Source organism: Trachypithecus francoisi, unplaced genomic scaffold, assembly GCF_009764315.1.
Source record: "Trachypithecus francoisi isolate TF-2019V2 unplaced genomic scaffold, Tfra_2.0 Lachesis_group0, whole genome shotgun sequence".
In the NCBI taxonomy this organism is placed as follows: domain Eukaryota; kingdom Metazoa; phylum Chordata; class Mammalia; order Primates; family Cercopithecidae; genus Trachypithecus; species Trachypithecus francoisi.
The window spans coordinates 114486392-114509547 of record NW_022681453.1 but is presented as its reverse complement, the minus strand read 5'-3'; the positions used below and the strand labels follow the sequence as shown (position 1 = coordinate 114509547).

The 23156-nt window shown below is 38.4% G+C and overlaps 1 protein-coding gene across 4 annotated transcripts in view; it reads left to right on the top strand.

Moving 5' to 3' along the window:
• GOLIM4 (golgi integral membrane protein 4) overlaps positions 1 to 23156 on the top strand; it is an 81015-nt gene that overhangs the window by 42717 nt on the left and 15142 nt on the right. For 2 of the 4 annotated variants that reach the window (XM_033211637.1, XM_033211636.1), the window contains exons 2-10: positions 4975 to 5049; positions 6336 to 6385; positions 8209 to 8262; positions 9563 to 9713; positions 11883 to 11965; positions 12483 to 12566; positions 16347 to 16505; positions 20129 to 20461; positions 22880 to 23154. In XM_033211637.1, the coding sequence (XP_033067528.1) occupies positions 4975 to 5049; positions 6336 to 6385; positions 8209 to 8262; positions 9563 to 9713; positions 11883 to 11965; positions 12483 to 12566; positions 16347 to 16505; positions 20129 to 20461; positions 22880 to 23154 (1264 nt within the window). The remainder of the gene's footprint in view (positions 1 to 4974; positions 5050 to 6335; positions 6386 to 8208; positions 8263 to 9562; positions 9714 to 11882; positions 11966 to 12482; positions 12567 to 16346; positions 16506 to 20128; positions 20462 to 22879; positions 23155 to 23156) is intronic. The other 2 variants (XM_033211639.1, XM_033211638.1) reach the window with 1 other exon arrangement.

The following is a 23156-nucleotide window of genomic DNA, read 5'->3' as shown; positions in this document are numbered from 1 at the left end:
AAAAATAAAACATTATGTTATAGCCGGGACCAAAACCAAAATTTCACAGGCTATTTTTTCTGCCAAAGAAACATTGCCCTCTCTTAGTTTAAGATGTCAAAACACTAAGCAATGTTTTCTGCCTAATTTTGGAATGTTGCTTTCTGATTCTGAATTGGAACAGTTTGCCCTGAAATTGCATAGATATGCATTTTGCCCATAAGTGAATGTATACAGCTGATTTCTCGTGTGACTTTCAGATGGAAGTCAGAGTTAAAATGGAAAATTGCTGTAGGAAGCTGGCACGTTTTTAAACTCCTGAGTGGTTTTGGGGGGAATAAAACCTCTTTCCATTCCGGGCTGCATGGAAAATATTAAACTCCTTTTAAGTAAGCAGGAGATGAGATGAGTATTATGGATTTTCATCTTTTTCTCCTGAGTTCTTGTGATTCAAATCCTATTCCTGTTGCAGTGTTATTCTGCATTAAAGATCTTGACTGCTGAGATTGAGCCATTATTTTCTTACTTATTTTACCTTAAACTTGTTTGGTGCTATGAGAATATTCAATATATAGCTTTTTGTTGCAGAGATTTTAGCAGCATTAGTTCATCTTGACTGATGCCCTTGACTTCAGAGTATAAAAATAGAAAAATAGAGATAGGTGACAAGGATTGATTAGCTATCCTCATTCTAAGTGAAACAGTAAACCTAGCTAGATAAATCACAGCTCAAAAGCCTGGAGAATGCATGGTAAAAGAAATAAAGGTAGTGCGTATGTGTGTGTATGTGCTTAATAGTGAAGTTTTCTAAAAGAGGTACAAGCACAAAAATTCCGTCTGGTCTGTTCTACTGTCTTTCAGTTTTTATTTTTAAACACTTAAGGGTTTAAATAACCCATGGAATTATTATTTGCTTTTTCTTTTATTTAAAGAAATTTTTTAAGTAAAAGAAAACTGAGACCAATGTCATTGCCTTTTTAAGTCAGGTATATGTGTGTGTATATACATCTGTGTGAGTGTGTGTGTGTATATATGTATATATGCACATATATGCATATACACACACATATTACTTTGTTATTAGACTTTAATTGTAGGATTGGAAGGGCTCAGGGGAGATCACCTGATTTTTTTTCCTCTGGCACTTTTAAGCTATTTAAGCATTTTAGTAGTGTTTACTCTGTGCCAGGCAGTGTTCTAAGCACTTGATATATATGAACTCATTTAACTCTGACATTCAACCAAAGAGATAAATCTATTATTATCCCCACACACCGTACAAGGAAATTGAAGTTCACAGAAGTTCAGCAGCTCACTCCGTGAGAAATGAAACTGGGATTTTAACCCAGGCATCAAGGCTGTGCCTTCAGCCCTTATATTAGCACCTGCCCCTCTCCCTCTCCTCCTCTTCTTTCTAGACTTTTCAGTTCAAAGGATCAGTTTTCACTCTGACTTCCCTTTACCTGATGTGGTTTCTTCAGCCTATAGTTTAAGGCTTTTTCAGTTTGTTTTCCTTTATTCTTTTCTTGAACCTGGTGAAGAACAACCCTTCTCCACATCTCCATCCGTCACTGCTGCTCCATTCTTTCACCCTCCTCCTCCTTGGTTATATTCTCCAGCCTTCAAACCATTTCTGAATTCTTAAGTTATATTACATCAGGATTAGAAGCTGCTGTTACAATGATGGCTTATCCAGTTCTGAGTAAGATAGTATTAATAGCACAATTACCTCATTGTTTCTACATATATATATATATACACACACACATACACACACTCAATTCCTGTTTGCCACATCTTTTTTTCTCCTGTATTTGCAAAAATACATTCTTCTTGCATTAAGAGTTGCTATTAGTGATGCCATGCTGTGCAGTCGTGTTTATTTCTCAGCTTTTCTAAGACCTTTGAATTTTAACAATAATTCACAAACACGCTTGCCATTCTATGGGCATTTTATAGGATTTATTGAGGTTATTTATGAAAGTTTATAACTGTGTCCTAGGATCTCCTGGCTCTTGAGACACACTGCTGTTAATATGTTGAATGTGTAAATTTCCATTTAGTGTGGAACTGTCAAAGACAGTTGTATGATTCAGTTTGATAGATGGTTACTTTGGGCCAGCTGTCGGGGCATTATCTTTCTGACTGAATCCCAGTAAGAGAATAAAGAATGGAATACCATCCTGCACCCAGCACTCTTCACCCACATCCCCCACACTCCCTCTCTACTTGGTTTCATCTAGCAGAGGCTCCATTCTCTTACTGAAGATGAAATCATGCTGATGAGTTCTATCCTTCCTAAGCCAAAGATAATTATTACCTGATTACCTGGTACCACATAATATTAAGTTTGTAAAAGTGAGTTTACCTTGATTGCTGCTGCATTTTATTGAGTAAACAATTCCACCAGATTGTAATTTGCAAATTCAACTTTTTTCCCCTCTGTCTTTAACCTTCTACAATAATGTTTAACATTTAGTCTGAGGTGACTGGGGTGGGTAATGAACAGTCTGCCTTGTCTGTTTTTCTTGACTATGCTGCTGGGTTTTATTATTATTATAGGTGTTGCTAGGTTAGAATTATTTCCGCCTATACTGGGGACTTGCTGCTTTAGGATCTTGGATAGTTCACCTGTTCCTTTCTTTGAAAACTTTGCGTGATTGCTGAAATTCAGTCTATAATATGTCCATTAGTGCAATATTTTAACTGGCATATTTATGCCCTTATAACTTTCTATCCAGACTGTGAGAACTTTGGCCAGTGAATTGGCGGTAAAGGGAGTGTTTTTCCTTCCAGCTGGGGAGCTTACGTGTTCCTAAGCATCCTATTCTTGCCTCTGTTTTATCATGATAGTATTGTAATTTAGCTCTTTCCCTATATGTCTCCCCCACCTCAAGGAAATTCTCAAAGACTGTGAGTGCACAGTCCAGGGCTTGGCTTCATGATGTTCTATAGGGCTAATCTTATGCTCTCCCTTTTTTATTCCAAACTTAATTTAAGATGGGGCTGTTAGTTGTAATCCAAGGAATCTCTTAGTTTTGAAAGGATTTTAATGATTGTCCAAGGGGCTTATATTCCATACGTGTATATGTTTGAAAAAGTACTGCTACTTAACAGTGGACTTGCAACCAAACTTTTTGGAACACAACTACTTTTAGCCCAATTTTATACTTCTGTCCAGGTACATAGTAGAGATGCCATAAATACAGAGTTATATTGAATTCCTTTATAATAATAATGCAGGAGGAAAGGATTATCTGGTAGAGGAAGGGGATGAGGCAAGGATTATTGCAATGACAGTCTATGGATGAGGGGAAAGTTGAGATTGGGGTAGGCATGTCATCAGAGGACCACACTATACTAATTTCAGTGGTCACAGGCATTCTAGGAGTTAGAGACGGAGATGTTAGCAGAGGTGTGAAGAGAGGTAGGGCCTATGATGATAATAGATGGAGTCCTGAGAATGGAAGTTTTATATGGGATGACGAGGAAAGACACAGTATGGGGAGAAGGTGTAGAACTCAGGAGATAATGGCCAGCCTGGAAGGAGGACAGTGGTAGTTGGTTGTTGGCCACCATAGCAATGGAGAAAGGGCAAGAAGAGAGGCAATCCCTTAAGCAGCAAGTGGTTGTTGCAGGGATGGGGAAAGGGAGTTTTCTGGGACCCTGATGACTTTGGCAGCAGCCAGTAGTGTTGGGGCTGTTCTGTGAATTGTATATGGTCAACCAGTGATTGATGCTTAAATTGTATGTAGTCATGGGGAACTTGTAACTGGCCAAAGAATGGAGTAACACATTTGGTTTAGCCTGCCAAGAATGAGATCATATTTGACCATAATGCTGAAAAAACAGGATTCAAAGGGTAGATCAGAATTTTAATTTACTCCGTTCTCCTTTCCTTCGGTGCCTATTCAAACCATTCTGTGGAGCTGAGTTTTCTGTTCCTGGATGAAGTCTTAGACAAACTTGTTTGCTTCACTAACTTCTCTCAGATTAAAAGCAAAAAATAGTTCAAAACTTGTATTCGTAAACACACAGTCTTGGTTCATTAATTGTTATGCCTGGTCTAGTCCAGGACAGTTCATTCAAAGGCAAGGCTTCTCCCTTCGGTCCAGCTCCTGCTTGCTGTAGGTGTGGAGCCTGCAGTGGGAAGGAGAGTTGTGGTAGGCCTCTTCTCCCCAGTTCTCTCCCGAACACATCTACTCTTCATCCCTACTCACCAGGCGACTCTGGATTCTTCAGAGTAGACTGGGTGGGGAGGAAGGATAAAGGGCAGAAAGGTCTTACAGAACTGAACGTCGGTTTGCCGCTGGGTTCTTCTGGCTGTGGCTGGTGGTGAACCTGACTGGTTCTTTTGTGGACCCTTTTATAAATTCTTTGGAGAGTCCCTCCCTTCTCTATTTCTGTGCTTCTCTAGTCTGTTTTCCTTGATGTGGGAGGAGGAAGGCGAAACACCTCCTCTTTCATCCCAGGGGTATGCTGCTGAGGTCTCCTTATGGATCTAGACAGCCTTGATTCAGATGCAGATCATGTTGACTTTGTAGTCCTTAGGGAATATTTAGGAGAAAATACCCTTCTAGGGTCTGAGAGAGAAGCCAGAGGTGAAAGTATAGATGTAGGGGTAACTGCTGTGCAGATGATGGTTGAAAGTCATGAGATTGAACAGGGTTGCCCAGGAAGACAGGAAAAAAAAAACCTCAAAAAGACACTTGCATTTAAGAGGCCTAGAAGGAAAGGGAGCAGGCAAAGGAGGAGGAAGCATCATTCAGAGTATTGGCTTTAGAAAAGGGCAGGCTGGATGGGAATCAGCCCAGAATTATGCCTGTTAGTATGTCTGTTCTTTACCTGGAAAGGGGAACTTAAAATACAGATGTTTTTATTTAAATTGTGTAAAGACTCTACACCATTTTCTTCCTGTTGTAGAAATTGATGTTAATTTTACTTTTAAATTTCTAATTCTTTGAAGACAAAAACTTTAACTCTTTTTTTTTCCAGTTGTTTATGAACACAGATCAAGATTAGAAAAATCCTTGCAAAAGGAAAGACTTGAACATAAAAAAGCAAAAGAAGGTAAGTAAATAAATACTTTGTGTTCTGTATTTCCAGTACTCTTCTTTGACGTATCATATACTTGGTTTACTATTTTTTTGTTTTGTTTTTGGCTAAGATATTTCTCAAATCAACCCAAAGTCAGATAGGTGGACAGAGAAAAACATGTCAAGTAATATGTTATGCATTGTGCAGTAATCCTTATACAGGATTGGATTTAGAATATTCTATTCAGTTTATGCCACCATGTGATAGCTCATATATTGGTTATACTTATTATTTCAGGAATAACATATAATTTTCATCTGAGTATTAAACAGGTAATTACTTACACCTGGAACTTCTGTCCACAGATATCCAGGGGGCGGGGGGAATTAACAGCATGCATTGTCCAGAATATGACAAATTTTATACACATACGCATATATGTATACCGTAATGAATTGATCCCATTGTCCATTATATTTTAAGTTATACACCTGTTTTTACCTTGTGAAAATTTTTATTGACACATCACTTGATTCAGTTTGAAAGTTACCATTTAGGTCAGCCACTAGGCAATGCTGTCAGCTTTTAATCAGAATTTTTCCATAAAACACAGGCCTTATACAGCTGATGATTTGAAGTTATCTGCATTCTGATATTTATTTATTCATGTTTTATGATACATCTTGAAATTTAAGTTAAGTATTCTGTCAGCCTACCTTGGTGGGAAGGAAGAGGATAGTAGAGGAGGGACAGTATTGGTTAGGACCTTTTACTTGGATTGAGCCTGTGTGAAGAATAGAAATTCAACATCATTAAAATGCTTTGATAAAGTTTGGATTCTCCTTGTCTTCAAATGCAAAGTGATTTTATAGAGCCATCTAGTGGATAATAAAGTTTTCAAAGCATTAAAGATGGCTTGGCTGGCTTGATGTCTGTTTTCAGGAACTGAATGATTTTAGTGTGCCATCTAGTGGATAGCGGTAAATCACCTCTGTCTTCAGATGTGCTCCATTTTTTTCCCTCCTAAATTTCAAGGAGAGTTAATCACAGAGATATTTTAAAAGCACTTTTAATCAATTGGCTATAATTTGGATTTTGTGGATGCAAGATTTACAGCTGTAAGGTAAAGAGGAAGATGTATGTTTTTTGCAATTCTTTCTAAACCAATGAGAGCCAAAATAAAGTATGTAAATCACCAAGTAGATTGTTTTAAACTTAAAACACTTTTGCAAGCCTCAGTAAAATTTGCCTTTATTTCTTTAGATGTTTAGAATCTGTATAGTGAATTATCACTGTTTTACCCATCTTGTATTTTCTAGATTTTCTTGTTTATAAGTTAGAAGCACAAGAAACATTAAATAAAGGAAGGGTAAGTTTTGGGTTTTTTTTGTTGTTTTCCTTAATTTGTTTTCATAAAACTTGAAAGAGAGAGAAATATAGTTGCAAACTCTTTTACTTTGTTGATCCCTGGGGTTATCGGACTGACATACTTTTTTATTTATTTGTATTTTTTGGCTGCCAAAACATTCTAAGAGGAAGACTTTAAAAATTGTTTTAAAACTTACCTTTACTTATCACATTATTGATAATAGGGATATACTGGGAATAACCTTAATGTTCAACTATAAAAAGAAGATTATTTCATTTATTTGTTTGCAGTCTCTCTTTTTTATAGAATATAAGATTTATTTCGGTTTGCCTTCACATGGGTAACATCCAACACAGGACCTGGCCTAGAGTTTGCATTTAAGAACATTTGTGGAATGGGTGAAGGGATGACTGATATTGGCATTTAAAAATATTTTACAGTCCAAATTAACTGGGTAAAAGCTAGTCTTTTTCTTACTCTGAGAAAAGTATATAAGCATTAATTGAAAAACGTTGATATTTTGGGGTATTAAAACTAAGAAGAAGCCAAGCGAGTTGGCTCACTTCTGTAATCCCGAAACTTTGGGAGGCTGAGGCAGGAGGATTGCCTGAGACCAGGAGTTTGAGACCAGCCTGTGCAAAAGAGCAAGACTTCAAAGTACAAAATATTAGTTGGACGTGATGGTACACGTGCCTCTATTCCCAGCTACTTGAGAGCTGAGGCAGAAGATCACTTGAGCTTAGGAGTTTAAAGCTTCAATGAGCTACGATCGCACCACTGTACTCCAGCCTGGGCAACAGGCCAGACCCTATCTCAAAATAAAAAAACTGAGAAGAGTCACTTTCTTTGGTAGCCCAGTAGGCCATCAGCTTTCAACTCTTACTTGCTTTTAAAAGCACTAACCAAAACTGTGTGCACTTGTAATTTCCTTACAAATTAAAGCAGTAAAATGAGGTAGCAAAAATGCAGTTCATTTTAGAAGTTATAAAAATATGAAAAAAATGCATAAGTGTATACTTGTGCTGGCAGGGTAAAGTGAGGGATATGGTACCTAAACATAAACAACATAGCATAGGGAGGGAAAACAATCAGGTGTCTTTTGCATACTGACTGGTTATGGCTACCCGGGACTATTGGGTCCATATGTGAAGATGCCTCTCAGGAACACAAAGATATGCTCCTGGAACCTGGAGCTCAGGACATGTAGTTAAGCCAGAGACTTAGGCTCAAGTTTCAATCCTGGGTCTGCTACTTAATGAAATGTTTGCTCTTGGCGGGTTCCTAATCTTTACTCAGTTTCTCACTCTGCAAAATAGAGCCTCACTGGGGTAAAATCATGTATGTAGAATTTCTTACCCGCTGAAGTTCAGGGAAAGACAGTGCCTTTTCTCTTCCCCCTTTAAGGCATGCTTAGCTTGTGAGGCCCGCTCCTCATTGGTTTATTTCTTCTTCCCTCTTACCTCAAGCACCCAGCACATACAGTAGCCCTGCGCGGTGACTGTGTCTCAGGACAAGTTCATGTGTCTGGGCTCCAGTTCTTCTGAATATGAAAGTGGAAGGAAATCATCTCTAAGGGCTCTGTCAAGCTACCGTTTTATGATTTCATATCCTGCTTTTTTATTCTGAAATCTAGCAAACTAAGGGGAATGTTAAAACTCCATTTCTCTGTTAAATCGATGGCTCCAGTGACATCTTGGTTCAAGTGTAGAATTCATTTTACTGTAGGCAAGTGAAATAAATGAAGTTATATTTTAAAGTGCTTTAAGCTGTGTTTAACAAGAGAGCCATATTTATCTTTGTGCTTTCTTTTTTTTGATTTACAGCAAGATTCCAATAGCAGATACAGTGCACTGAATGTCCAACATCAGATGTTGAAAGTGAGTAATCTAAAGTTGTTATTTATGAATAAAAGAAAGGATTAACTAATACTTGAACTGACTCTTGGCCTTTAAAGTGATTAAAGATAAAGTTTACAGAAATTGATTTGTATCATAATGTGGCATATTAAAATCATATTTGGCTAAAAATTATATATAGTTGTAATGGCTCATCATATCTATCACTCGATTACATAGAACATTTTAAAATTATTACACATTTTCTTATAAATCAGGCTCTCGGTTACCTCATTTTAAATTTTCTTCTTCTCTCTATCCATTAGGGTTTTATGTTCATTTACTTTCTCACAGTGGTTTTCCTTAGACATTTTATTTTATCTTACACAGACTGGAGGCTGTAGAACTATTAAAATGCTTCCTTCTTGTTACTAATATTTAATAAATGTCCTTTTACTTACCACGGGAACACAATTTATTATTTGAAGATTCTCCTTCCTTGGTCCTTGAGTAAAACTCATTATTGTGTGTCAGGAAGAGAATCATTGTTTCTGTCAAGCTGGAAGAGACAGGCAGCGTGCAGTTATGCCCTTCGCAGCATGCAGATCACGCCAGCATCTCCACCCCACCATGCCTCCCCCTCGCTTTCTGTTTGCTATTGTCTTACCCTCTAATATCGGTAGGGCATGCACTTTTTATTGAAACTGGAATCTTTTCTTATTATCAAGAGAGCAGTAAATGAATTAAAGCAAAGCATGCTTTCACATTAAGCACTTGGAGACTGTAGCGTTTATCTAGATCATGATTACATTGTAGGATTATAATCAGAAATAAGGTAAATAAAAGTCAATTCTCTAAACAGTTGATTACTATTTCCAAAGGGAAAAGTCTCATTTACTCTCTCTCTTTTAAACTGAGTTACCAGAAAGGCTGAAATACCAAAGAAGAAAAATTAAAGGCATTGCTGGGAAAACATCAGATCAGAAGAGGAAATCCATAATACCCAGGGAGGGATAATTTTGCCATTAGCCTTACCTTGTTTCCACAGTAATTTGTGTCCCTGGGAATTTTCCCACATTTTCCCCTTTTCCATCTCTCATGCTAACTTCTTAAAAATTAAGAGGAAAATTATTTTTGGCTGTGATCCCAACTGTTCATTTGAAATCCAGGGTAAATGGAGGGAAGCTGCACAAATTAAAGCAACTTGAGAAAAACAAAGCCTATTTCTTCATTTGTTCATGCTTTCTTGCTTTCATTTGTTTTTGTTTACTGTGCTGTCAAGAAATAGACTCTCATATACTTCAGAGAATGTATATTTCTACTCAAGTTTTCATCTTTGTAGAGCCAACACGAGGAGCTAAAGAAACAGCACAGTGACTTGGAAGAGGAACATCGCAAACAAGGGGAAGACTTCAGTAGAACATTTAATGACCATAAGCAAAAATACTTGCAGCTGCAGCAAGAAAAAGAACAAGAACTTTCTAAGCTAAAAGGTATTTGGAAATCTAATTAGCTAGTTTATCTCTAAATAAGTACTGATATTAATGTTCCAGTGCAACTGTAGACTGTTGTTTTGAGTGGTGATTGATTTACATTTATCATGTGGTCCTTTACCAGCCACTTTTTCTTTGTAATATTTCACATGTGTCTTCATCTATTTGGGTTTGTTTAGGAAAACAGAATAGAATATGTAGTGTATTCTGTTATATCGTAGATTATTCTGTTGTATCTCAGTGGGGCACGTGGCCCTGTTGAGTAAGACAATTTTTCTCTTAACTGGGTTGCGAGACATATAGCATCTCTGATCCTTACCCACTAAATGCTATAATGTTTCTCAGTTACTGCCACAATCAAAACTTGCTCCATGTATTTCTAAAAATCTCCAAGGGAGCAGAGACTTGCTGTTGATTGCCAATATTAACTGAAAAAAGCTCAAGTTCTACAGTCAGACTGCACAGGTGAATCTTGGCTTCTTTACTAGCTGTGTGACCATGGGTTAGGTTGTGTGACAACTGTGGGCTTCATTGTCTTATCTGTAAAACTGGGATAATCATAAAAATATCAACCTTGTGGATCTGGTGTGAGAAATAATTTACATAAAGCATCTAGAATCGTTGCTCATAAATTTACTACCCATCAACATCTGTGTCAGGTGTTTTCATAGTAATATGGAACAAAATATATCACTTTTCTGAGTGCATGTGAGTCCTGGAGAAAGAAACCAGTGCATTCTACAATGAAATATTTAGGTGAACTCCAGATTAATCACAAGACACACATCGTCTTCCCCACTTTCTACTGTGCATGGTGGCTCACGCCTGTAATCCTAGCACTTTGGGAGGCCTAGGCGGGCAGGTCACTTGAGGTCAGGAGTTCAAGACCAGCCTGGCCAACATGATAAAACTCTGTCTCTACTAAAAATACAAAAATTAGCCGGGCATGGTGGCACATGCCTGTAATCTCAGCTATTTGGGAGGCCAAGGCAGGAGAATCGCTGGAACCCGGGAGATGGAAGTTCTTTCAGTGAGCCAAGATTGCACTAAAATTAAATGCATTGCTGGGTCATTGAACTGCACTCTGACCTGGGCAACAGAGAGAGACTGTCAAAAAAAAAAAAGGCCGGGCGCGGTGGCTCAAGCCTGTAGTACCAGCACTTTGGGAGGCCGAGACGGGCGGATCACGAGGTCAGGAGATCGAGACCATCCTGGCTAACACGGTGAAATCCCGTCTCTACTAAAAATACAAAAACTAGCCGGGCGAGGTGGCGGGCGCCTGTAGTCCCAGCTACTCGGGAGGCTGAGGCAGGAGAATGGCATAAACCCGGGAGGCGGAGCTTGCAGTGAGCTGAGATCCGGCCACTGCACTCCAGTCCGGGCGACAGAGCAAGACTCCGCCTCAAAAAAAAAAAAAAGGGGGGGGTGCTAAATGAGTTTAAAGTGAGGTAATTGGTTTTCAGAGGCATATGATGCATGCAAAAACAGTGGTCAAGTCCAAATAACGTTTGTAGTGTAGTTCATTGTACTGACCCGGTTTCCTGGTTTGGGTAATGTACTATATTTATATAAGACGTCATCATGATGGGAAGTTGGGTGTTGGGTCCTTAGGACCACTCTATACGTTTTTTGCAACGTTTCTCTATAAGCATTTCAAAAGAAGTTAAGTTACAACAAAATGACATGCAGGAGTTAGTCTTGAGGCAGTACTACAAAGGGTTAAGGGTCTATGCTTTCTGATTATTTTTATGTATCTTTAAAATTTTAAATTACTTTAAAAAATTTGACTGAAATGCTGAAGGTTTGTTTTTAATTTGTGAAGAGACTCAAATCTGAATACACCTACCCATTACATTTTATTCCTAAGGGTTTGCTTATTAACATAAACATCTCATATTTAATTCCTAGGTAACGAAAATTTCCTTATCTTTTGTCTATAATGCCAAAGTTACTTAAAAGCATTTAAAGTACTGAACCAGAATGGACTGAGATGTCCAGCTAAAAACATGCTACATCCCAATACAATTTTTGTTGATTTTAAATATTATGTTGTCTGAGTTCAAAGTAAATTCTAAAATAAGTTATAAGTGGCTGTAGATATGAAAATAATAGAAACAGAATCCTGGAAGTTTCAAGACTTTATGTGTGATCCTTCTTTTTCTAAAATAGAAACTGTATACAATTTGAGAGAAGAGAATAGACAACTAAGGAAAGCACACCAAGACATACATACACAGCTTCAAGATGTCAAGGTAAAAGCCAAACGTTTCAGTAGTGTTTGTCTGCTGTACTTGGTAGAATGACTTTAAAAGTCATTCCCTAATTGGCCTGCTTTACAAATCCAAGTTGTTATTGTGGGCTTTGCATTAACTAGAGTGTACCTAATATTTTTATCACTTCAGCATTGTAAGCTAAAAGATGTTCTGAAAATCTAAATGTTCTCATTAATACTGAAATTATTCTCATGCTAAATAGTTACATTTTAATAAGCTTTTTATTTATAAAAGTTTGCTAATAATGAGAGGTTTGTTTCTTTGGTTTTGATTTCATTATAAATAAATGATTATGGTATTTGGGTAGCACATTTTAGATTTTGGAATACTACATAAAGTGTAGTGTTCTCTCTACAATGATTTTTAAACTTAACACATGCTGCTACAACAACAAATAAATAAGCAAATAACGTTTGGGTAGCCATATCACGATCAGCCAAAGAAGAATTTGTCATAGAATGTTAAAGCTCAACATGTAAAATTCTTTTTTGTGTAGCAACAGCATAAGAATTTACTCTCCGAGCATGAACAACTTGTAGTGACTTTGGAAGACCACAAGAGTGCACTAGCTGCTGCACAGGTTAGAAGGGTAGCAGCCTCTGTGGGTTCTTTTTACAAGTCTGCTTAACATTTCTCAATTCCTTTATGCATGTAGTCTCTTACAAGCCAATCTTCAGTGAGTTCCTTAGGACAGAGCTATCCTAATCCTGAGAACCATGCATGCTTTCAAAATTCAGTTGATAAAACATTAAATAAACTTTTGATTATTTTTTGCACTGGTTGTGCAGTACATTTACAATCATTTCTTTTCACTCCAGTCCCTACGTGCAGTAGTCTAATACTTGTTTAAATCACAGAAATGATCTCACATATATGGTCTTTTGCAACTATCTGATCTGTGTTGACTCTTGGTGTAGTATCTGTAGGATTTTATGCTGCTAGCTACCGAAATAAACTGTTGTCAGACTTTTTCTTCTGTGTCTGCCTTGCTCCCAGCATTCCAGCCTGCACACCCTCCTTTTGGAACGAGGCTTATGTGTTGTCGGTCAAATTACAGAAAAGAAGAAGAGTCAACAGAGAAGGAAAAACAAGAGTCATAAGCTCCATTTGTTCAAACCTAGAACAGCCCCTGGCACAAGGCAGGCCCTCAGTATATATTTACTGAATGAACAGGGGAGCAAATACAAGTGTTGGAGAGCTTATTAAAGCCATTTCATGCTAAGTGTTATGCGGCTTTCTAGTAGAAGCAAGGAAACAGGAATGGCTAGTTTAGTTGCTGCTGTCAACTAGATCTTCACTTTTATTCCTACTGGAGGAATTATGATAAAAGAGCAAAGGTAAACTATCTGTGCTCATCAGGAAACCCATGTTGGTTTTCTTTTCTTTATAAAATTGTTAAAAGGTACAATTTTCTGTCCCTGACCCATCTCAGAGGCTGTAGCATCTGTGTTTGTGAGATTCCTTTTCTAGACAGTCATTGATTAGGTATCTCCTCCTAACCTGTAGTTGTGTAGTGATTTTTTTACATGTGTATAAATGAAATTGACATCAGGGATCATTTCATTTCATATCTTTTTTATAAAAAATTTTGTCAAGTGTTATTTTATATGAGGCTGTTCTTCTTACTGTAAATGTGACAAACTGATTTGAGTGCTCTGTGTGCTGTAATGGCCATAAATGTTAGACTGAGCAACAATTTGAAAATCCATAGAAAGATAAGTAAAATCATTTATTTGATGACCAAAACCAAATTCTGGAGTAGCACCCTGATAATAGAAAAAAAAAATTTGGCCAGGCACGGTGGCTCATGCCTGTAATCCCAGCACTTTGGGAGGCTGAGGCGGGCGGATCACCTGAGGTCAGGAATTTGAGACCAGCCTGGCCAACATGGTGAAACCCCGTCTCTACTAAAAATACAAAAATTAGCCAGGCGTGGTGGTGTGTGCCTGTAATCCCAGCTACCCAGGAGGCTGAGACAGTAGAGTCACTGGAACCCAGCGGGGCGGAGGGTGCAGTGAGCCGAGATTGCACCACTGCACTCCAGCCTGGGTGACAGAGCAAGACTCCATCTCAAAAAAAAAAAAAAAAAATTTCTTTTTAACTTAACCTATGGTTATAATTTTCTATTTATTGAAATATCTTTTTTGGGGAGAATGCTAAAGGTTTGTCCTGCCTTAAAAAAAGGTGTCAGAACTAGGTGCAATCCTTAATTAGAGCCATATGTGTTAGTCACTTTGGGCTGCTATAACAAAACACCCTAGACTGGGTGGCTTATAAACTATGGAAATGTATTTCTCACAGTTCTGGAGGCTGGAAGTGCTAGATTAGGGTGCCAGCATGGTCAGATTCTGGTGAGGGCCCTCTTCTTCCAGGTTGCAGACTTGAATTCTCCTTGTATCTTCACATGGCAGAAAGTAGACCAAGAAAAAACACCTGGATCCCTTTACAAGGGCTCTAATCCCATTCTGGAGGGCTTCACCCTTATGACCTCATTACCTCCCAAAGGCCCTGCCTCCTGATCCATCACATTGGAGCTTGGGATTTTAACATATGAATTTTGAGAGGACACAAACATTCAGTCTGTAATACCATATTAAGACTTTCCCCAAATCTCCTTAAAAAAACAAATGCTGTTTCAGGTACCTGCATTTCTCCTGTAAATCATCTTAGGAGATTCTGCCTTGACAACCTGATTTTTAAATGTAGTTGAGCATTTTATTTAATCCTCATAACCTTGTGAGTTATATAATATTGTACCTTTTTATAACTAAATAAACTGAGATGAAAAGGGAAGTAAAGTAGCGGCCCAAAATCAAGCGGACCAGAACCGAGGCTGAAGTTCAGGTTATCCTGACTTTGAAATCACGCTCGACTCTTAAGTGATATGTTTTGAGACTTCCTGCATCACAGGTACCTGGGCCTTGCCCTAGACCTGTTGAATTATAATTTCGAGAGTAGGGGACCAGGAGCCTACATTTTTAATATGGTCCCTAATTGTGCAACACACAATTACTGCCTTCAAAGATTATGTATCTAGGCGAAAGACAGAGTAGAATTAAGTTTTGTGTATTGCTCCATATTTATCTTAAAATATTAAAAGCATTGCTATGTGGATGTCATTTATTTTTTACCACCAAAGTTGGTTTGCAAATATTTAGATTTCTCAAATAAAAGCCGTTGCTAGTCATATGGTGCACTTTTCTACAAAATTATTAAAAAGCAGTGCCCTGGGAATTATTTAGCAAGCAGACTTCATTACCCTAGTGTACATTAGAAAGAAGCAAAAAAAGCACCTTTCTCAGGGTGGAAGAGCAGTGTGCCATGGTGCATAGCTATGGCAGCAGGAATGCTGGTGGGTTCTGGCCCCACTCACCTGCTGTGCCCCGCACACTGAGGAGGTGGCCCTGTCTGGGAAGCTTGTTGAGAAAAAGACTTCTGTGTTCTCTGTGTGTGTTTATATGTCTGTTTACACACATGATATTTGTTTTCAGGATAACAGTATTGGTGTATAAATGAGCAAAGTATACACAATGTCTCTTGATTTTGTTAATTAATTTATTTTTTCGAATTTTCTAGCTCATTGTATTAAAAATATTACACAAATATTCACACATCCCACCCCATATACACACAGATGCAGCTGTATGAGCAGATTCTAGTCCTATACCTGTGTTAGTACCTTTGTCACTTTAGAAGAAAAGATCGTTCAGAATCGAGGATAAAAATCCAGTCTATCACAGCTGTGCCACTGTTTTCCAGAAACCACTGAGCACAGTGTAGGAAACATTCTGGCAAATAAGGGATTCTATTTGAGCACGAATTAACTGAGGGGGAAAATGGTGGCCTGAGTAATTTATACGTGTGTATGTCTGTGTGTATGTGCGTGGTTGTATTTAAAATTTATTTTAAACCTATGATTCCTTTCTACTGAAAGATTTTACTCAGATCATATTGGTAAAAAGTATCTGCACTTGTATTTTTATTATTGTGTGAGTTTTTAATGGATTTTTTAATATGGTAAAACATCACATAGTGGTCTTTTAATAGTGATATTTATATTAGTAAGTTATTTACAAAAGTTCTGACTTCAATGTAGTATGGGAAACTAACATCTGTCTTAGACATTTTTTCTGTTTCCTTCAGCTCTGTTTCTAATTTGCATGTGCTCAAAAATGATTAACATGCCCAAGTAAGAATAGTTAATGCATGGAAACAATCTGCCTGTTTTTCTAACTTGTATTTAGGTACAACATTTTTGTCTAGTTTTACAGTGTACCCAAATGCCCATCTATGAATGGGCATTCGTAGAGTCCCTCCTCAAATTGTGCAATTTGTATCCAATTGTGCAATTTATATGCAGACTCAAGTTGCAGAATATAAACAACTGAAAGATACTCTGAATAGGATTCCAAGCCTTCGAAAACCCGATCCAGCAGAACAGCAAAATGTGACCCAGGTGGCACATTCTCCACAAGGTTACAACACAGCAAGGGAGAAGCCAACCCGAGAGGTACAGGAGGTAAGAGGCATGAACTGGTAATCTATGGTTAGGTCACTTTCTCTGTCAAGCTGCCAAGAGGGGACCTGCTCTTAATACTGCCAGCTTTTCTCAGAGAGCAGTAGTTCTTAAATTTTGACCAGAATCATCGGTAGGGCTTGATAAAACACAGATTACTGGGCCCCAGGCCCAGAGTTTCTGATTTAGTTAATTTGGAGTGAGGCCTAAAGATTTGCATTTCTAACTGATTCAGCTGGTCTGAGGAGCACACTTTGAGAACTGCTGCTAGTGTTTTCTTTTTTTTTTTTTTTTTTTACCCCGAGACGGAGTCTTGCTGCATTGCCCAGGCTGGAGTGCAGTGGTGCAATCTTGGCTTACTGCAACTTGTGCCTCCCAGGTTCAAGCAGTTCTCCCTGCCTCAGCCTCCTGAGTAGCTGGGATTAGAGATGCCCGCCACAATACCTGGCAAATTTTTGCATTTTTAGTAGAGATGGGGTTTTGCCATGTTGGCCAGGCTGGTCTTGAACTCCTGACCTCAGGTGATCCACCTGCCTCGGCCTCCCAAAGTGCTGGGATTATAGGTGTGAGCCACCGCGCCCGGCTGCTGCTAGTATTTTCTGAGAAAGACTTTAATGTCTTTGTCTTTATTCATGTAGGTTTATTTGTCTTCAAGGAGCTGTAGTTTCTGAGTTTTTCAAGGTTGGGGATTTTGGGGGGGTTACGGTGAGAAGGTTAAATGATCATGAGGATTTTATAGTCAATCCGCTCAAATACTAAAGTTAGTAATGTATTTGAACTTGGAGCAGTGCTAGGTCTACACAGAGCATGTCAAAATTTGAATTAAATGACCTGTTTGACACTCCCCCGGTATGAGTGCTAGTCAAGTAATACATTTATTTTATATTCTTGTTCTTTATAAAAATTAAGCCTTACTGAAGAATATCTCATAAGTGAGACATCAGAAGTAGTTACCATTATCATTAATTTCTACAAAAATTTTTTTTCAATCATCTGTAATAAAAAATAGACAATATGGTTATCTTTCTGACAAAGTGGTTGTTTTAAACTTTTTAAGTTCAGGAGTGCGTGAGCAGGTTTGTTATGTAGGTAAACTGTCATGGGAGTTTGTTGTAAAGATTATTTTATCACCCAGCTATTTAGCCTGGTACCCATTAGTTATATTCCTGCTCCTCTCCCTCCACCCTCTGATAGACCATAGAGTGTGTTGTTCCCCTGTATGTGCCTATGTGTCTCATCATTTAGCTCCCACTTATAAGTGAGAACATTTAGTATTTGGCTTTCTGTTCCTGTGTTGGTTTGCTACAGATAATGGCCCCCAGCTCCATCCATGTCCCTGCAAATGACATGATCGTGTTCTTTTTTTATGACTGCATAGTATTCCATGGTGTATATGTATCACATTTTTCTTTATTGAAGTCTATAATTGATGGGCATTTAGGTTAATTCCATGTCTTTGCTACTGTGAATAGTGTTGCAATGGACATACACATGCATGTGTCTTTATAATAGAGTGATTTCTATTCCTCTGGGCATATACCCAGTAATGGGATTGCTGAGTCAAATGGTATTTATATCTTTAGGTCTTGTAGCAGTCTCCACACTGTCTTTCATGATGGTTGAACTAATTTACACTCCCACCAAGAGTGTATTAGCACTGCTTTTTCTTCATAACCTTACCAGAATCTGTTATTTTTGACTTTTTAATAATAGCTCTTCTGACTGGTGTGAGATAATATCTCATTGTGGTTTTGATTTGCATTTCTCTAATGATCAGTGATGTTGAACTTTTTTTTTTCATATGATTGTTGGCCACATATATGTTTGTGTTAGTCCGTTTTCATGCTGCTGATAAAGACATACCTGAGACTGGGTAATTTAAAAAAGAAAGAAGTTTAACTGGACTTACAGTTCCATGTGACTGGGGAAGCCTCACAATCATGGTGGAAGGCAAGGAGGAGCAAGTCCCATCTTACATGGATGGCAGCAGGCAGAGAGAGCGAGCTTGTGCAGGGTAACTCCTCTTTTTAAAATGGTCAGATCTCGTGAGACTTATTCACTATTGCGAAAGCAGCACGGGAAAGACGTGACCCCATTGACTGAGTTACCTCCAACCGGGTTCCTCCCACAACATGTGGGAATTCAAGATGAGATTTGGGTGGGGACACAGCCAAACCATATCAGTGTCCTTTTGAAAAGTGTCTGTTCATGTCCTTTGCTCACAAAGTGGTTTCTAACATTAAAGAGAAGACTGAGAAAACTTTCCACCAAGTTATGGGAATAATTAAGTTGATGTTCAGAGTATTCCTTCAACAGACAGGTTCAATATCCTCATGGACTCTTGTTCTTTCTCAGACTCTTATGTTAATGACTAAAGAAAGCGTGACCAGATCACTGGCCTGGTAGTTGGTTCTATTCTCTGCTCTTGTCAGACTACCAGTTTACTGGATTAATCTTCCAGTGACTCAGAGCTTCAGTTTTTCCAACTCTGAGGTGGAGATAGAAGTTATCTACAGTAACCTTCCTTGCTAGGATACTGTGAAGATAACTGACAAGTGTCTGAAAGTACTTAGAGCTCTTTAGAGAAATATTTTTCTGTAAAGCTGGGGCAGTATTAAGTCAAACTTGCCAGATATGTGAGGATGTCGCTAGAATGTGCAACTCCAGTTGTCCTCAAATGTCTGAGAAAGGACTTTCCTCCCCAGTTTATTAATACAGTCCAATGTCTCACATTTGATAATTATATCTCTGTTAATTTAAGAATAGGGTTTCACATTTGTTTCAATTTTGGGAGAGCAATCTGACCAAAGAAGGTTTTTTTTTTTTTTTTCTGATACTGAAGGTTAAAGAGAAAAAAAAAAGAGTGACATTTGTTTCTGTTGATACTATATTCTCTTTCTTCCTCACTTTGTAGGTAGTGCAAATCATATAGAGATCACTGAAACTTATAGGGAGAACTGATTTGAGTCAACTAATTTTAGAGGAGGGATATTCTGAAAGGACATTTCTTTTTTTTTTTTTCTCCTCAGGGTTTTCAATATTAGCAATAAAAATGTTTACAAAAGACTCCTGCTGCTTTGCAAAGAAGAATTACTACTTTAATACATTAAAAATATTTTACTGTGTCTTGTTTAACAGGCACTATGTTGAACTAAACATGGATGTTCATTAGTAATGGCATTCTTTTTTAAATTAGTAAACCAAACTAATAAAAACTAAACCCAACTCCTCAATTTTATCTTACCCTTCTCTTTTCAAATAATTATTGAAAACAAAATTTACATTGAAGAAAATTATGTAAACATTTCATCACTTGAAGCTTTTTATTCTAAGGGAAAATAGGAATTAGTTTACTTCTGAGATACTGGTTACCTGGAGGTTTTATTTTCCAGGTTATTTACTGTATTCTTCACAGATGAAGCTTTGCTTATATTATCTATTTTATAAGTGAGATTACACAGTAAGAAAATTAAGTGACTCCATTGCAGCCATAAAGGCAGGACTGTATATATTTCTAGACACCTTCTTCTGTTGTAGCCGCATGCCCCATAGACATGGAAATAAAGAAATTACATCATTACTTTTGAAATGGAAGAGTGTCATTCCCAGTGATGTGCTTGGCCTAGGTGTCTCGAAATAGTGATGTGTGGCAGAACCATGAAGCAGTTCCTAGAAGAGCAGAAGACACAAAACTCTACGCTACCACCCATAAGGAGGCAGAATTTCAGGCTCCCCCAGAACCAGTCCAACAAGAAGTGGAACGCAGAGAGCCTGAGGAGCATCAGGTAGAAGAGGAGCACAGAAAGGCCCTGGAGGAGGAAGAAATGGAACAGGTCGGGCAGGCAGAACATCTTGAGGAGGAACACGATCCATCACCAGAGGAGCAGGATCGGGAGTGGAAAGAGCAGCATGAGCAGCGAGAAGCAGCCAACCTCCTGGAAGGGCATGCGCGTGCTGAGGTATGAGGTCACCCGCTTCTGGTGTGGTATACTGGGATGGAAAACCTGGAGTAAAAATGTGAGTGATTCTACTAAACATTATGTGCTCATATTTAAGTTTTCTCTTGTAATGTTAATAGCAGAGCTATTTGCATACCTCAGAAAGATGATTGGTGATCAGAGAGCACAACTGTTGTACATGTGCATTCTTCTTTTTGTCAGTTGTATACATTCAGAGATTCATTCTCACATCACCTTAATAGAGTAGAACAGGTGAGCACCCAATGGAGCATCTTCCCAGTTTGTACCCAAATTTTGTCTTGAGCATCTTGAGGCAGAGAAAAGTCTCATTTTCTATGATCAGGCGTCCTCCTCTCTCTGTTCATTTATTGTCAGTATGTTGCCTTTTGCATTCACCTTCAAGGTGGTTATTTAATTATCAAAAATCTGATTTTACTACTTGGAGATATTCTACTGGGTGAGCATATCTAAACAGCCTCTGCTCAGGATCCCTTACTGGGCATGCCACTTACACGTAAGACTTTTCCCTTTCTTAAAAAAAAAAATGGCCAGGATTATTATAAATGATGCTTTAAAAGAAAACTCTACCCTTTCTTCTTTTAAACCAACACTTAATGCAGCTAGATGCCTTTCTTTTACTGTCTCTAAACTGAGTTTCAATAGTAGGTTACCTGGCCTTTACATGGATGCTGATCACCTTCTATCACTCAAGTTTTATTTGGCCTCAGATTTTCTGAGACTTCAAGCTGCTTGAGGCTTTAGGCTAAGCAGGTGTGAAGACCTCTGTAGTTGCCCTCTTGGGTAGTTGCAAACTTAACCTCAGAAAGCTTCTTCCAGTCTTGTGTTCTTCCCCAATAGGGGAAGTAAATTTGCTTTCCAGCCCTCTACCTTCTTTGCTTTGGTGAGAATTGTGTGTGCTTTTGTTAGTTGGAGTATGGCAGGGAGGATGGGGAGTAGCTCAATGGAATACAGACTTTTTTATTGATGCATAATATATGTATATATTTTCAGAGTATGTACAATATTTTGAAACATTCATATAATGTATAATGATCAAATCTAGATAATTGGGATATCCATCGCATCAAACATTTATCTCTTTTTTATTTTGGGAACATTCAAATTCTTCTCTTGTAGCTATTTTGAAATATAAGATAGATTATTGTTAACCGTAGTCACCCTACTGAACTACCAAACATTAGGTCTTATTCCTTCTCTCTAACTATGTTTGTACCATTCATCAGTCTCTCTTCATCCCCCTTCCCAACTCTGGTAACCATCAATCCACTCTCTGTCTTACCAAGATCCTTTCTTTAAGCTCCCACATGGATGAGAACATGAAATATGTGTCTTTCTGTGCTTGGATTTTTTCACTTAACATAATGACCTCCAGTTCCATCCATGTCGCTGCATATGACAGGATTTCATTCTTTTTTATGACTGTGTATATGTACCACATTTTCTTTATCCATTCATCCGTTGATGTATGCTTAGGTTGATTTCATGTTGTAGCCATTGTGAGTAATGCTGCAATAAACCTGAGAGTGCAGGTATCTCAATATAGCAATTTCCTTTCTTTTGGATATGTACCCAGTAATAGGATTGCTGGATCATATGGTGGTTCTATTTTTAACTTTTTGAGGAACCTCTATACTGCTTTTCATATTGGCTATACTAATTTACATTCTCACCGACAGTGTACGAGGGTTCCCCTTTCTCCACATCCTCACTAGCATTCATTGTTGCCTTTTTGATAAAAGCCATTATAACTGGGGTGAGATAATATCTCAGGGAAGCAGAGTTTTCAGAATTACTCTATCCGATTTCCCTTTAATCAGAAGGCACCATCTTCTCAGCCATTCTTAGTTTCTTTGGAAAAAAAGTTGAATATCTGCTTTTCCACTATAATCTGGAATGTGGCTTTTTTTTTTTTTTTTTTTTTTGGGCTATGCTTTGCCTGGGATTGGTATATATATTACTAGAGTTAATTAGCATCCCTCAGTCTTAAACTGTTCGTGGAAAAAGCCGTAGGCATAGCATCAGGTCACAGATTGCCCAGTTAACGTGAAGTTACCAAAGTTACCAATTACTTGTTTGTATCAGAGCCTTGTGAACATAAATTTTACAGTTTGAAACTGATATCTTCTGTTGTGCCTTCTGTTCCATTTGAGAAGGAAGCACATTGAAAATCTGCCTTAATACCAGCAGTTGGAAACATCTGCTGCTAAAGAAGCCAAGGGTGATTCAGAGAAAGCTGGGAAATAGGAGTTTTTGGACTTTATGTATAATCACAGTTCACCTGACAAATAGGCGTTAATAAACCAGCCCTGCCTCCCGAGTTTGTCAGGAGAAACAAATGAAGAGAAAACCCAGAGGAAGTAACCCCTCTTGCTCTGCACCAACTCATTTTCATCCCAGGTGTACCCTTCAGCCAAGCCAATGATCAAATTCCGATCACCCTATGAGGAGCAGTTGGAACAGCAGAGACTGGCAGTGCAGCAGGCGGAGGAGGCCCAGTGGCTGCAGAAACACCAGGAAGCTTTGCACCAGCAAAGGCTGCAGGGGCACTTATTACAGCAGCAGGAACAGCAGCAGCAGCAGCAACAGCAGCAGCAGCAGCTGGCGAGAGAGATGGCCCTGCAGAGGCAGGTCGAGCTTGAGGAGGGCCGGCCGCAGCACCAAGAGCAGCTCCGGT